The sequence below is a fragment of the Vanessa atalanta genome, chromosome 16, assembly GCF_905147765.1.
Source record: "Vanessa atalanta chromosome 16, ilVanAtal1.2, whole genome shotgun sequence".
Lineage (NCBI taxonomy): Eukaryota > Metazoa > Arthropoda > Insecta > Lepidoptera > Nymphalidae > Vanessa > Vanessa atalanta.
In genome coordinates, this window is record NC_061886.1 from 2,467,372 (window position 1) to 2,485,282 (window position 17,911).

Genomic DNA, 17,911 nt, shown 5'->3' on the forward strand with positions numbered 1-17,911 from the left:
AACTGAGAGTTTCTCTGTTTATTTAATGAGCAGCGGGTACAGATTTAAATAACACGTCTAGAAATGAAATGACACGTGCCGGTCTCGACATATCCCATCATATTACGATATAATACAAAGTAAAATTGAATTACTAATTCATTCGTGTTTAGAAAAACGTGTATAATTGTAATCCATGAATCTGTTTTCACTAAGAAATATTATCAAGGAAAGCTCTATATAATTATAAAGTGGAAATTTGCGTCGGTGGGCGTAACCGGTAGTATGACGTCATCGACAGTCGGACCCCCATAGCAAAGGGGACCGTAAGCTTGCCAGATCTATTAATAACAATAACATTAGGAACATTTATGATTTGTTTTTAGTAAGATTCTTGCATCGAACCAAGATATGATCCCACGAACGTAACCTAGGACGCAGTTTTCTATCAACTGAATCATTATGGCCCGACGAAGCCCGCCGTATCGATTCGATAAATGTTTATTTGTTCGTATGATCTAGTATCCGAGTGCTCGCAAAGTAATTAGGTTACGCGATGTTACTTGCTGAATAGCTTCCAATTTTATTTGGATCGAATCCAGTTTGACCTTAATAATGGTTCTTGGAATATCTTTGGAAATAGGTCATAGTGTTTAATTTATGTTTATCATATCCTACATTTAATCCTTATTCCGTGTTCAGCTGTGCTATTCACTTTGTATCTCATTCGTGAAATGTTTAAAACCGACTTACGGCGATATATTCTGTTTCGTGTTTACTTAACAAGCCAAAATCATTGTAGCGAATGTCGCATGTCATTTTTATTTACGGAATAGGTAGGCGGACAGACAACTTCACCACCTGAAGTTATATCACGTCTTTTGTGTCTGTTAAACTAATCCACTCAGCCTTCAAACTGTACCACAAAAATACTAAATATTGCTGTTTAGTGGTAGAATATATGATGAGTGGGTGGTACCGACAGACGAACTTCACAATCCCCTACCATCAAGTAAACTGTAAGTCACTTACTGACATTTCCCAAATCAGTATGAAGTCACGAAGTAAGTCTTACAAAATCTTATAGACGAGCACTGTAGTTTCAATACTTACTAATTAGTACAAAAACAGTCTTTGTGTTCAGACTTCAATTTATAATTAGAAGCTGAAAACTTAAAAAACATTGTGAAATATTTATTTTACAAAATATGATAAAGCCTAATATATAAATAACTTTTCTTAAAGGTAGGTTTCTGTACAAGCCTGTATAAGATTCATCCGATCCGTTTCAGTGGTATCTGCTTATAATAATCCTAAAGTCGTTGATAAGAAATGTCCTTTATATCTAGAGCTTGCTAGAATTTTTACTCTGTACTTAAACATATATTTGGAAAACATATTTCTTAGGCATTTCGATCAATTCAACCATTTCATAAGGGTCAAATAAAATCTTGCAACGTGATGCTGAATACAATACAATTAATACAGTTATTAATTTAATACAATTAATTTTTAAATTTCGAACTTGTTTGTAATGAATAAAACTGTATCAACAGACCAATTCTTTCGCCAACATCGAAAAACTCAATCGAGAGGAACTCTTTGTAATGAAAATAACAACCTGAAGAGTAATTTCTATTTCCGCGTATAAATGCAAGATCTATTGTACCGAGATTCCTCTGACCGAATTTATACCTAAGCAACGTGGCGTAAAGTTGAATTTTCTTTGTCGACGATTTTCGAACGCGATTGAACAACTGATTTTGAGATTTATTTGACAAACATTAAAGTCGATTTTTCAACGGTAACAATAAAGTGTGAACTTGTTGCTGTGAGATAGGATCTGGTGAGTGCTGAGATAGATCTCTGGGGCCATTCACTTCAAATATTGGATCGTTTTCGAATGACCGCCTTTCATTCCTGATAAAATCTTCAATAACGTAAAATTATGATAATTAACGTTTATATCGCAAGTAATCGTATTTTATTTACTTATAAATAATGAAATCAACGAATATCAATGCGGAATTAATGAATTATTAGACGATTTATTTTTAATTCCAAAAAGCCCTTTTAAACTTAAAATATTACTCATTAATAATTTATGCTTATAACAATAGTGTTTTTATAATACGTAACTACAACATATACGAATAACGTTAAAACATATAGACGAGGCGTTTAAGATGTGTTAATGTGCGTGGGATGACTAATAAATGACAGCCAAAAAATACAAATGAGATTATATTAATGATAGATATATAATCACGACATGAACAGGACGAATTCGTTCATAAGTTTGGAAATTACAAAATAAATGAAAAGAAAATATAGAGACGTTAAATTCAATATATGTATATTTTACAAAGACAAAACTAGAAGTAATACTTGCGATCGTTTGATGTTGCTTAAAAGGTTACGAAGAAGCGTATGACTTATTTTTTTATCCAGAAAATTATTCTTTTTGTAGATATAATAGAATATAAATTATCTTTATGAGTATATATTCTGTTAACAAAAATAATAGCAACATTGATACATTTTATTATTATGAGAAAACAGATAAAAAAAATAAAATTTATAAAAAAAACAAAAGCAGATTAGATTTTATTTTAACAGCAGTGTGACGTCACAAACAGGATATTCACTAAGCTTATGTCCGCAACCTAACCGACATAACAGGCTCTCGAGCATCAACGCTGATTTTCAATGGCCTCCTTTCAAGAATTGACTCGTAATAATTAAAGCGACAACTATTACAATATTATAATAAATATACATACATATATGTTTATATTAATAAGATAAATATTTCATGTACAGACACCATTACAATATGAATTATTGTATAGATGTTGATTAAGTGCCGGAGGTTTCTATTGGTGCCAAGGTTTTCGATATAATAATTACGGATGCATCGCTTCAGGTCATTGCACATTGCTCGTCTAATGACATCCTGTCAACCCACACTCGCGCTGCCAGCATTAACAAACCGTACCATTACTAAAATACAAGTATATGAACATTATATTAGAATTAAGGGTTGAAATATTAGCGTTAAAATAAGTCTTACGTAACTTAATTACGAGTATTTCTATGGTAAAGCTAGTGTTAAGAAAATACATTCGCCTGATTAAGAACTTTCCTTTTACAGGACCCAATTAATTCTAATATTTTATTTCATGGAAAATAATATAAGATTAATTTTATTATATATAGAAGTATTATACTTACTTATTGATTGTCAAAAATTTACTACCGATTCGGAAAGAAACAAGCTTCAGGTCTGAGAAGAACCTACGAAAGAAACCGTAGTATTGCCCTGTTTTTTTCAACAATGATCGTTTATAATGTATTTATATTTACAAGCAAAGGTCTCCGGCAGACGTTTTCTGTCTGTTCTGTTGTATTATAGACTTTACAAAAAACTTTTCTGAAATGGCTGCATCTCCTTATATGTATGTATGTCGGTTAAGTAATTGTTTTAGTTAATTTAAAAAAGATTTTAAAATCAAATACATTAATTCAATAAATTTTATAAATTCATAATACATACAAGCCTTTGAATTAATAAATATATTAATTCAAAGGCTTGTAACTAACATTTCCTAGAAGAGAAAAGATTAAGAATATTTCTTTAACATGAATCAATTTATACAAAGATTTTATCGCACGTCGAAAAAAATATCCAATTACAAGTGGTTAATATTTCCTGGAAGAACACATTGGCCGCATAAAGCTTACTTCACATTAAATTACGAACAATAAATTCAAGTTAATTAAATACATAAAAATCGTCTACGTTCAATGTATCGAGTCACGCGAAACGTGGGCTATTTTAGTTCATTTCAGAACAATGCCTATAATAATCGAGTATTAATATATAATTTACAGGAACGTTGCTTTTATTTCATATATATGGCGTATAAATACGTGCTTCGGTATGAATAGTCACTTCCGCAACGAAATTGAGTATTTAATTTATAGGAACGATTAATAACATCGTTTTGATTGTTAATTGTAAATTACGCTAATGTATTGATTAGTGAATAATTTTATATGCAGGCAAAAATTTCATTGTTTCATTTAAATAATAATTGCGTTCAAAATTTATATTTTTAACATTTAATTTAATCTACGTTAATGATTTTTTATACGACAACTTAATCGGAAATGTATAATCAAAATTAAATTAAATATCAATTATTTTAAATTCAAGTTAAATTATAGGGATTTGAGGAAGTTCATCGAGGTAGACTTACTGATATCCTACCGTCAAATACCAATGTTGTGTATACTTTGTACCGCTGTGATTCGTTTAAATGTGTGAGTGAGATGGTGTAATTACAAGAAGTCATAAAACCTATACATACTTAATTGGCGTTGCATTAACAAAGTATTAAATATTGTCATTTTGACGTAGTCTATTCTAATCAAAGAAGGAATAAGATACTTTAAGCGTATTCCACACGATTTGCTAATAACTCATATATATTGTATACTACAAACAGTTACTGATAAATATATCTTTATTTATAATTCAACACTATTCCACTCACTACTTATATTCGCTTCAATAAAATGAAAGTTCCGATAATAGTTTCGTCGACGTTCAAAACGCCATTTTTTCACAAATCCATAATGAATGTCATAGATTATTAGAGCTCTCGACCATTCGATGTCAAATGTTTTTTATTTGGTTGTTGTCCTCTCGTTGCTGGAATAAACTAGGTCTGGCACGTTTACTCAGTTATTAATAACAATAACAAAAATAATAAACAATTTTGTTAAGGCGAACAATCTTTTTCGTACGTTTCGAGCGAAACGTCTCCAGGGTGGAATTCGTGGAACTAACGTGTGTTCAACTCTAATGACGTATATTCGATTTAATAATAATACCGTCGTCTAATGTTATATGTGATGACATTCGAGAGATTAACGCGCGTTCCGAAACGTACAACAGTCAATATAACTGACAACGACTTCCAATTATAGCTTTTATTAGATAACTGAGCTGCATTGTGATTAATGAGAGAACAGAATTTACGATTTGCACTAAACTTGGTGTTCAAGTGTCGAGTACGATCCCAAAAAAAAAATTTGGATCGAATATAATTCCAACGTTTGTATACATGGTGTTTTAGTTGCTTATTATAAACTGACGAATCGTTAAGGGGTTTTTCTAAAGTTTCGAAGTTATGTATTTTTGTTATGTATGATTTTGGTTTTGTATTTTTTAAGTATCACTTATAGGCGTCGATTCTATCATCGATAGATTTTAACAATGCGTCACGCTAACGCACCTTTCGTTACATGAGAGAGAAGAAAGGTATGACGATGGTATATGGAGAAAGAGAAAGATATATATTATAATCATTCTTGTGCAGGACTGGATTAACGTGATAGAATAAGCTTCTAACTCTATTAAAAGGAATACCTTTACCCGGCCCATATATTTGATGGATGTCAATTTACTTGAAACGTATACCAAAGAAGTTACTACTACACAGCTAGTATATAATAAGTATTTAATTTAATTACTTTTGATCCTCTGATTAACATTTTAAAAACACTCAAATACATCGATTATCAAGACATAAAGATTAAGATTTATCATACAAAGCTCATCATGCACCATAAAAAAAAAAAAAAATTAAAAAAAAAATCCAAGACAATCATAATTTAAATGGTAACCCGTTTATAAAATGCGTAAAATAAATAATTGAATGAAGTGAAGTAGGTCGCAACTCGGTCGCTGTTAACTTACCCGGCAGGTGAATGAGAATAATTACATTCGCCGCGAAACGTTCTTGCATTCATCCAGTCAACCGTTCATATCTCAGCTATGAAAATGTGGATCGCTTATGAATTTAATTTTTATTATTGATCTGTACCAGACTGAAACTAGAACTTCAAGTTTTTTCTTTAATGTAGCAATAAAATTGGATGTAGCTTTAAACACAATCTCTGGTGTTTCTATGGTTAGAACACCGGACCACAACCGACCGGTCGTGGTTTTTTTGGAAAAAACCTGTGTCAAACACAAGGACAGCAGACTGGGAACGGAAAAGGGCCGATCCTAAACGGCGGAGTACCAGGTTAAAAAATAAGGCATAACCCTGGGGGCCAAGGATGCATGAGGATCTCGTGTGTCCTAGACGGCCTAAAAGAGAAATGGAGCCGGAAGGCCGAAGGCCCCACTAGCAAACGCACTGACGAGGAGTATCAGGAAAACTGAATGTCCATGTAATTAATTTGTGTTTACATTCTTCTCCTGCTCAACGATGTAGAAAAACACCACGAGGATACCTACATGCATCGAGCTTATGATGGAGCAGGGTCGAGGAATACTCCAAACCATCTCCTAAAAAATCTAAAGCCCACCGGTGTCACATATAAAGGCAGTTACTTTCATACAAGATATGTATGTATATAGATCGAATAATAGAAAAAAAAAAATCGATTTTTTAGCTATAAATGAGGTTGTAGTACAACTTTACAAATTGCTCCATCAACCTTATAGCCACCAATACTATGCGGTAATTTTACAAGAATTAATTTACAAAATACTTCACAAATAAGCTTATTGTAGTTTGTAGAACGACCAAACTTAGTTAAATTCTATCTTGTACATTTAGTTTTAGTAGTTAGTTTAACATTACTTTGATAATTGTTTAATATTAATGTCTTCGAATGTTTTCGAAATATCACTAGTATTGTTGTTATATTTATGTCATTAATGAAACGTAAATATCAACGATCTTCCCTCATAAGCAGTGTCTAGTTAAACACCGTCTTTTCTCTTTCTGTCATCATTGATTTGACGTTTGAAATAATAAAATAATAAAACAGCATTGCTTAATTAAAAAGCTTTAAATTCATTAAACCCGTAAATGATAATATTGTTCCTTATTTAAAATGATATTTTTAATCGAAAATAAATTATAACATTCTTAAGAACGATGCAAAGTGCATATAAAATTCCACTACGTTCCTAACCGAAAAGCATTTATAAAATAAAAGTACTATAAAAGAGTGATTTTTTTTTATAAATATAAATATAAAAACAGTCCTTTTAAACGTATGAATTAATACATACTTTTAATAGTACTCAATAACTTAAATAGACATTTCAAAAGCGCACATCATCTATTAAATGAAATGAAAAGATTGATTTATAAATATTTCATTCGTGAATAAAAATACCGCATCCATCATACTGATGCCATCGTATGAATAGACAAAAAAAAACAACTTTGAAAAGATAAGAGATACACGTGGGGGACAGTGATGCTAATGACTTCAGCTAGACTGAAAAAAGAATGTAGCCTTCACTTAGTAAAAATAGTTCAGTTTACACAGCCCGAAGAAACATTTTAAAAGTTTTAACGTGTTCGTACAAATAGGTACTAGTTCAAAGTAGGTCGAAGTAAGGCCTACGTCGCTGGGGGCTAGGACGCCTACAATGTTACCTGAACAATGTTAAACCGTTTGAAGTAATTTCGCTTGCTGCCTTTTGTGCTATGGGAATAAAATTTGTCGTTACGTTAAAGACTCGTTTCTCTTCTTATATTTTTATTGAGGACAAAGATGTTTAGCTCAATTCAGTTGTGGGAAAATGTCGTGGGTATTTCTAAGAACAACCGGGGGTTGCAAAGTATGGTTTTAAGTCGGTGAAAATATAATAAATATGTAAATAATATAGGTATTTATGGACTATATATGATTTGTCGTTAAAAAAGTAAATTTAAGAAAAAAAAAAACAGTTTTTTTTTAATGAAAGTCTTCACATGGGATTCTTTTAAATTATGCCTAGTAAAATTCATATACACTAAACATTTATTAACATCTATTTTCTATCGCAAATGTATCCATCTATTTTAGGAGAATTTTGGTACAATGCGACCTAAAACATCTGATAAAGTATCGAAGGGAACTGGTCAAAATAACAAATGAATGACAAAAAACAGTGTTTTAATTCAATTTTAACTTAATACGACACAGATCCATATCCTGTGCATTCAAGAGAAATTATCTGACGTCATTGGAAAGTACGGCGAGTGACGTAACAAGGCCCACCGTCGCTTATGTCTCTCCAGCGTGTCTATTGTTTAATCCGATCTACGCTTTTGTAATATCGTTGACTTGACATTGTTTTGATAAAATAAATCATTAATATAACCTATTCATAAAATCTAATTTGTTAAAATTATAAAAAATTACGCATATTAACTCGAGGATATATATATATTTTAATGGAAATATTTGGCTAATGTCCATAGTAGGATGAGATGAATATATACCAAATTAAAGTCCGTTATTTATCTTGAATATGATAAAAGAGTATTTTTATCTTATTATATATCAGATTCTTTATGTTATTCAAACAAACAATTGCATAAAATATAAATCATAACAATGTAATAAACATTTATTTGAAAATATTATTTATTAAGGAATTATAATAATTAATTATTACCAAAAAACATGGACGTGTCTGATGAAATTAGCTTTTAAGAATGACATACTTCAGCTACAAAACTTATAAGTCAAGAACATTATCGTGGGCTAGCGTTCTAAAAGTTCAGAAATTTGGCGACAATTCCCAAGTATCGTGTTAATTAAACTTCGGTCTTACTCCGTTAATGTGTTTCATGGCCTGTGGCCTACTTCCGTTGGACCATTCATCGCGGCATTTTCATTCGGCGCCTGACGGAGCGTCCTCGTCCGACTAACGATCAGTGAATTTCATAACGATAACATAAATGACAGAAAAATCTAGAGAAAAACTTATTTTATCTAACAAACACATATATGAAAAGGAAAGGATTTTTTTCCATACAAATCTCTACAAAAGCGTACCTGTTGCGTAAGCCGGTTCGAGATCGTCTTCGTCGTCCGTGTGATGTCTACTCGAGCCATGAGAATGTGAGTGATGAGGCACACCCACATGGACAGGTTGAATTGGTTGTTCGTAGTGTTTGTGGTGGTCCACGTACACTCTGTGGTGGTGAGGACAGGGCGTCGGTGGAAGATAATCGGCGAGTGTACCACCACGCGTCAAAGTAGACCCTGCACTTAGCGTTCCCCCGCCTGAACACGAGGCTAAAGCACTTCGCACTGACCCGAGATCGAGTGAGGGCCTTCTAGAAAGTTCTCCATAACTCTCGCCAAATAAAGCGCTGGCGGGCACGGCATGTCGCACTTCGTGATGGTGCGAATGACCACCATTTGACGACGAGTGTGGGGAAGCGGAGTGATCACGGCTGTCCCTAGACGTTGAGGCTGTGTGAATTATGCTTTCGTCGTGTGTTTCCATTACTTCCCTCGCTGTCGGCGGGTTAGGGTGCGAGTGTACCACCGAAGTGCCAGCTCGGCGCGGACTTCGACCGCGATCGGGCAGGACAGAAGATGCCGACCAATATCCCCACGCCATTTTAATTTATATATTCTATTCACCGTTTAGCACTGACCACTAGCCATATATAGGAAGACTTAGTTGACTATAAGAATACAAAGCATTAGAGCGGGGAGAGGACTATGTAAGCGAACCTAATCTCCTTTGACGACTCAATAGAAACAAAGCTTTCTAACCGCGTTATGGAAGTACCGTTAATAAATAAGTAAGCACATTTTATTTATAATATTTACATATTTTTTTTCCTGATTTGATACATCTGACCGGGAGGCCTTGGTGGCCAAAGTTAATCCGAATACGCAAGAATTGTTATAGTCCGCAAATGTGTGCCGCAAACACAAATACGCTCTATAGTCTCTATATAAACGTTTTACTGCCAAACTTCAAAGCTCCTCTTAGGACACTTATTGAGAATATCTTGACAACAAACTTATTATTGATTTTGTTTTCACTGACCCGACAAGTAATTTCAACCTAGGACCTCGAGAAATGCAATCTTATAAGCTAATATAACAAACGAAGACGTTCAATTTAAAAAAAAAAGAAATACTAAAAAAACTAGATAAATGAATAGCCATTCTTATTATTCTTTAATCCCCAAGTCCGAGTTGTACGGGCGTGGCGGTCCGTTCAATCAGTACGTTTTTTATTGATTGCACGATCGTAGCTTCCGAATGGGGAAAGTTTGGCGTTTCGTTGCGGAAGTTTCCGTTGTGGTGCCTTTACATTTCAGAACGAAAGGCGCCCTCAGACCGCGTAATACGTTTTTATCGTGTCTGTTTTTGGTCGTAATCGAGACGCAAATATTGTATTTCGGTAACGGAAACAAATGAAACTTGTTAGAGGAGCGCCTTCTTGTGGCGTTTAATTTTTTGCCGACGTTTATTCGTGACAACATTTTACATAGCTTTTATTTGAATAGTATTTTCATCGTGATTTGTTTCAGTCAATATAAATTATAGAAAAGATAAACTTTGATGAAATACCTATATGTATTCTGGGATATACAGAGCTTCAACGCTAACGCAATTTCAGATATAACGCTCTAAATGACCGAGAACAAACTAGCGATACAGTAGCGATGAGATTAATTCGGGCACACGAATAATCCTTCCATTCACGACCAGCGAGCCTCATTTTATATCTCATTGTGCTGATAAAATCGAGTGATATTTCGCTTTATACGGTTTGGAAAATACCGAAAGAGGTTAATTCTGGTAATAGTTTGATTCACAATATAATCGTAAATTTATCGGCTATTCGAAACATTAAACTGAAATTAACGAACACTGTATATTTATTTGTAAAAAGGTTAAAAAAGGAGTGTAAATACTTTTCAGGATATTATATTAAACGGTAATTTATTTTGTTATTAAATCACCAAATGATATAACTATTAAAATTTTAATTAAGATAGAACATATTTTAGAAGCTCTTAGTCTATAGTTCATTAGCTCTTAGTTAATAAAATGTTAATTTTAGAAAATAGGTTGTCAAAACAAGCAATTGTAGGACAACGTCTGCCTTGCACAGTTGCAGATAAAGTGATGCGGACGCACGTTGATCAATCACGAGCTCCGTAAACAACCAGACAGTTTTATGACATTGATCTGACTGACAAAACTTTTACATCAAGTTCGGTATTATATGAAATTCACGTTAATTGATTAACTATAAAATATGACATACTAATAGACGCCTACGACTTCGCTCGTCGTCAAGTGTTGGTTTAAGAAGTAGCCCATATCTATATCTTTTCTTGGGGTTAAAGCTTACCTCATACCAAATTTTATCAAATTGGGAAAACATAATAGACAGATTTTCTTTTGCGTTTATAATATCAGTACATAAACCACTAATGAATTTAAAATAAACATGTTTATTAAATACAATTAAATGATTATGTGTTCCGTTTCTTGTCGGTAGAATCTACATTCCGAACCGATGGTAGCTTTACATTAAATAGTTTGTTAAATGATAATTCAAATTTGATTTCACTGTGACCAACGAATATCAGCTATATAGTTGTATTACACCGTATTAATTCATGAGATTTCAATTTTTGAATTGTAAAGCTAGATTTTGTCGTAAACCTTATCCAAAGAAGGCTGTATTGACTTTATGAAGACGGAAACTTGGTGTTACGAGTGTGTTTATCTTTACTTCTCGTGTTTACACAATGTTTGTATTTCTATCAAACAATCAATATTAAAGTTTTTAATTAACATGTCACAGTAAATTTTTTATCTTTAATAAAAAATATCTCAATGTTAGTCTGAGATTGTAAATCGCTCGAACAGCAGACGGATTCCTATTACTTTTCAAATAGAATACAGTCTGGAATATTATTTATTAGTAGGAAACTGTTAAAAATTTACTAATCCTGCAGTTTAATACACCAACTTTCCTAACTGCGTATGCTGCTAAATTGAGTCTCCTTGTCGAATGCGTCATATTTATCCTCACACATGCAAATAAAAATTAAAAAAAGATTGGTGTATCGAAAAAAAAAAATTTCAATCGTTCAAACCCAATAATTCAAGTCGAAATATCTAATATCTTATGTTTATCGATTTATTATAAAGTTATTCACCGAACAACGTTATTGAGAACGGAAACTTTTTGCTCATGAACATTTTTCAATCTCAACTCCATACAATCTGGACCAATTGAAATTAATTACAGTTGCCCCGAGAATGTGAAAAATATTTACTCCGAGATTATAATGATTTGGAGAACGAACTATACGAAGAACCGGGTGCTTTGCCGAACATTGGAAGTGGCCTACAGCCATCAGTGGAGTCTGTATGGCTGATGATGATAATGATTAAGTTTCATAGTGTGTTTGGTTCAACTGAATATTCGACATCGTACGTTTGCGTACGATGACAATTCTACTGCCAAGTTACAATATTTTGTATTGATGTGTTCCGTTTTGACGGGGGAGAGAGCCAGTGTATCTACGCAAACATCTCAATTCCCAAGGTTGGTGGCGCATTGGAAATAAAAGGAATGGTTAATTTTTGACGGCGCCAATTTCTATGCCCAGTGTTGAACATACTCATCCGACTACTATGCCATAAAAAAAAAGAATTAATTACTAGTACTAAAACTCTATGCTTAAAGTATTCCGCTATAAATGCATTATTATTAAAACAGACATAAAAAATAGTTTAATCAAAAACGATGCAAATTCATTACACTCGATCACCTCATTCGTGTTAACAGCGACAATAAAATCTTGTATACATTTATGATTGTACACGAATGACTTTGTTTCGCCATTTTGTAATGAACAATTTCACATGTAATACAATTTTAAATCTCAATTTATACAGTATGATTAGTGTGAAAAGCAGATCTGTCAAACCGATGATATTATTGTACCCGAAAAGAGGTAAATTACACAAACCTGTACTACGAAATGCCTCACTTCCAAAGGGACACAAGTCACGCACAAAGTATATATAATTACAATTTAATAGAACCAATTGATGGTTAAGAAGACGTCAGTCCTCTTCATCACAAAGAGGACTGACGTCTGGTGCACAACGTACAACCACGGTATATAAGATGTTGCGTCTGTTGTACCTACAAACAAAACTGACTCAGTCACTTTGTGTGTGTGTGTTTTTTTTTTTAATTTGTTATAACGGGCAAATGGCTCACATCCGACCATAGGTATTGACCCTGTAAGATATAATAACCATTCCTCACATTACCAATACGCCACGAACCTTATGTATGAGCAATAAGATTTTATGTCCCTTGTGCCTGTAGTTGCATTGGCTCACTCAACCTTCAAAATGGAACACAATATGTATAGTTACATACTACATACATACTAAGTAATGCTCCTTGGGGGTAGAAAATATGAAAAGTGAGTGGTCTGGTGGATTCAGACGGGCTTGCGCAAAACCCTACCACCAAATACACCACTAACTCATTAGTGTTGAGTAAGTTAATCTTATAACCTTGTGTATACGCGTCTTTAACGATGCCATGTTTCAGATCACGTCAAATGAGATGGAAACTTCGTCGATACTGGCGATAAACAAGGGACGGCTCTATTCATTGATACGCTTGATCGATACGTGATAGCTTCGCTATTTGGACGCTGTCCTTCGCTTTTTACGAGGACTTGTTTGGATGTTATTTACGTTTCTATTATACAACTATACATATGTTGCCGGTGGTTTTGTTTGCGTGGAATCGATTTTAGAGTTACACGGTTGATGTTTATCGTGAAGTCTGTTACTAGTACATTTAATTAAGAAATAAATAACAATAAAGCATGAATAGACAATTCGGTAGACACAGAACATAATTAACAAGAAATTAAACACATACTTATATCGAAAGACAAAATAGTTTTCGAAAGTTAATTCTTATTTAATGGGGTTTAAGTTAATAGTTACACATTGGCGTACAATCGTTTGGACACTCTGTATATATATATACAGAGTGTTCAAATATATAGGAAGCTTGTTTAATTCACTACTACATTTCTGGTTTATGATCATAGTTTTATTTATAAATGTTTAACCTTTGAGTGTCTGTCACACGTTGAAGTAAAGTTCATATTTATGTGTGTAACCTTTGGGTCCCATAGCTTATACCGTATTAGAATAGTTTGCTCTGAGTTTGAGAATTTTATTAACATATTGTATGTATTATATTATTTATATCATCAACAAGTCAACTCTATATATATACACGCACACATTGAAATTTCAGTTTACAAATGTTTTGTGTGAAACAACACTAATTTTGCGCTATAAAAGGTTTCAGTGAGTGAGTAACAGCCCCAATCTGTCCCCAATCTGCCCCAAAGTTGGAAAGAGACCTTTTTTCCTATCAGGGAGATGGTTTGCAACGACTGTCAGTGATTACATACACATTATAACAATTTATCTGTCACATGTTCCCTCTCTATATTCTTTCACCGCAATATACATACAATATCTACAAGATTAAATATAGAGACGAATTAAACACATGTAAGCCTAATAACCTATCCACTGTTTTGTCTATATTAAATTTGAGCTGCTTTATAAAATACAATTATTTATAATAATATATAAAATATGTATGTACTCTTTGATGAACACTTTTACATTTAAATTTTGTAGTATGTTTGTAATTATAATTAAAATATTTGTAAGTAAGTAGGTACATATATGTAAAAAAGTTTTCCAATCGTTTCACGGCGGGAATCCCCATGGATTAGAGTGACACATTAAGACCCCTTTGAAGAGGGTGCGTGGTTACGCGATGTTAATTAGAATATGTTGATTCATTAATTTTAAACAATACCGACGAACTATTACATTTTTAAATAAACCTTATATTAAAAAAAAAACTCGGAATATATTTTAACATTAGTAAAGATATATTTATGTGTCACGAGCATGCAGCCGTAAAGGCTCAGTGGATTGAAAACGACGATCTTAATTCGGTTAAGACGTGTTCAAATCTGAACCAACTCGAGTTTAAATTTATGTTTAATTCATCTCATGCTCAGCGGTTAAGTAACACGTCGCAAGAATATCTGTGTATTACATTAATGTAAATTATTACACAGGAATGACTGCAACGGCTCGGTACTCGTGAATCAAAAACAATCGGGTACTGGTGTACATCATCGTTGAATGTAGGAAACGGCCATAGGTAGATATTTTTATAAGGGAAAATAAAGGACTTAATCGAACGCACCGTGAGCCAACCTACATTTGTGAGATGAAACTCTGCTACATACGTACTAACTCGTATTGAAGCAGCGTGATGGCGTAAAATCCTAAAGAAAATCCTAAGAGGGTCGAGGCGGCCCTAACAAGGCAATAGGACATTTACTTTTAATTGATCCCTAGCAATTCCTCGAAGTTAATGCTTCGGAATTTTAACAAAATTACCCCGCTTTGAGCTAAAGAACCACTTAAATTTAAGTGTGTTAGTCACGTAAATCAAATTCAAGCAATAAGCTCTTATGACGGAGGTTTCAAACACGTTGCGATTACGGATTTCAGTATTATTATTGAATCTTAACGATGTTCAAAAACAGTCCAATGAAAACACAACGTGAGTTCATAATTCAAAAAAATATATTACGCTATACATAAATTTAATTACTCTAATTAGCTTATAAGATGAGATTGAATAATTTCAATCATATAATAATGATAAAGATGGATTAATAAATAATAATTTTACATTACGTTTGCATGAAATAAATGTCACTACTACATTGAATATTAAAACAGAGTCAAAAATGAAGATATGTTCGGCCTGGGATATAAACCGGGAACTTCAGAAACTGCAGCCGAATGAACTAGCCACTTGACCAAAGAGACACTAACGTATAACTTTTGGTAAATATCTCACATAACTTCCAACTATGTTCAAAATAGTAAGATCATAAAATACTACAAGTTAAACGTTTTAGAAGCCACGAGCCGCTTGGATCGCACTGACACACTAAGCCTCTTCAGACTTGTGTGGTTGCCCCACACGATTTGAAACAAGATTATACTGTACAGCAGTGACTGAGATACTTTTCTTTGTTACTGTACAGCGTTTCGCGTTCCGTTTCACTTAGGTTATTTATCAATAAACACTCAATATGTTTGGAAGACTATTGTTTTCATTATTATATGAAATTATAGTATTTACTCAGTGGTTCCATCTAAATAGGTATAATATTTAGTATTGTTCTGTTCAGGTTTGTTAGGTGGTGATCAAGCCAGTGTAATTACAGACATTAGAGAAAAAACATCTTACTTATCAAAGTTGGTGACACATTGACATTATCAAGAATGTTTAATATTCTTACAGCGTGTCCAATGTCTAATAGTGGTGATCACTTACCATCGGTCTGCCTACTTATTTTTAAAAATAAAAGGAATAGCTGACTCTTTAGTAAATAACTTATTTATCTAAACTCAGAACTAGAACTGTAAAGAAAACATCAATGAAATAATATGCCGTATTTATAAATTACAATTAAATGTATATTGCCATAAAATCAAGCTATACATACTATGTTTTTTTTTAACTTCTATATACCTCATCCTATATCCAGCAATATGCCTTATTTATTTATATTATTTTTAACATAAGAGACAAATTTATTACTCAATAATAATACTGCTATGAAAAATTATTAATAATGACTATTTATTAAATAAAATCTTTATTTAATATACATTAAATGAAGGATTGCGATAGATTTTATAATTCTATCCTATGTTAAGGATAAATATCACTGTGGAGAGTTTGATTAATATCCATCTCCAGTCAGACATTGGTACCCGCGGGAGCTGTGTTCAGACGAACGGAAAAAAAATATTTCTCATGATTGATCAATAAACATATCCTACGAAGATATTTTACATAGGTGTTACGTTTTACATAACACTAATTACCTTGTTATTAGTATAAAGATGTGTCTTTAATGTCTGTCGTCGATCATGTTTATTTTCACATTTGTTTCTACTTGGTGGTACGGATTACTCTACCACTAAGTAAAATCTTAGTATAATCTACCGCCAAACAGCATAACTTTTGTGTTCTGGTTGGAAGTGTGAGTGAGCCAGTGCAACTACAGGGACAAGGGACATAACATTTTAGTTCCTAAGGTGGGTGGCGCATTACGCTGAGTATTGAGCGATGAAAATTATTTCTTAAATTTTCAATATAAAATATGGACAGTGGTTACCGCTTACAATTAGGAAGCCCATTTGCCGGTCCGCCTACTTAAACGATTATTATTAAAAAATATTAGATTGAATTATTTCATAAATACCAGCTAAGTAAAATATATAAATAGCAGGTACATATTTATTCGCAAGTCCCTTCAACACTATCTAATTTACAAAACATTTATTCTACGTCTCGCGTTTGGACATCGACAAAGGAATTAAGGATAAATAAAAAACAGACGAAATTGCGTCCCTATCGCGGTACGCCGAGGGCCTATAGTTCCTTACATTATACATAATAAAACAAGGCCAGGGGACGGGCATCGCAAACAAATGGAAATGTCATGTATGTTAATATTAAGGCTGCGATGAGAGCCAGCACGCTCGTGGTCCTATTTAGGATGTATGGGAATTGTGTTATTGGGTTAGGACAAGTCGATATGGTTAATATTGAAAGTTTTTTCATAATCCGGAAACTGTAGGCATAACAATATTTCGCTCTATCATTTTCGAATTATTCTTTTGACTGGAAAGAAACTAAAAACTAGGTCATTTATAATTCCAATCTTAGACCGGCTCGGAATCTAGACTCTACTAAGAAAACCTGAAAGAAAATTATACATATAGAAAATTATATATATATATATATATAATTTTCATAATATTTTCATATATATAATATAAAATCTTGTACAAAATGATATGCCCTATTCATTACTATTTTTACATGAGGTCTAACTTTATTTATTGGTAAATGTTAAATATTCCGCGGGATATTAAATTAATTGCTCTGCCCCGGGAAGGGAGCTATTGACTT

General features: G+C 33.0%; 1 protein-coding gene across 4 annotated transcripts in view; it reads right to left on the reverse strand.

Annotated features, from left to right (window-relative positions):
* The window catches only part of LOC125069691 (atypical protein kinase C), a 214,929-nt gene that overhangs the window by 99,653 nt on the left and 97,365 nt on the right, over positions 1-17,911 (reverse strand). The window contains exon 2 of one of the 4 annotated variants that reach the window (XM_047679230.1): positions 8,842-9,482. The exons of the other annotated variants lie outside the window; for them this stretch is intronic. Within the exon in view, the coding sequence (XP_047535186.1) occupies positions 8,842-9,415 (574 nt within the window). The 5' untranslated portion in view covers positions 9,416-9,482. The remainder of the gene's footprint in view (positions 1-8,841; positions 9,483-17,911) is intronic. 4 annotated transcript variants of the gene reach the window in all.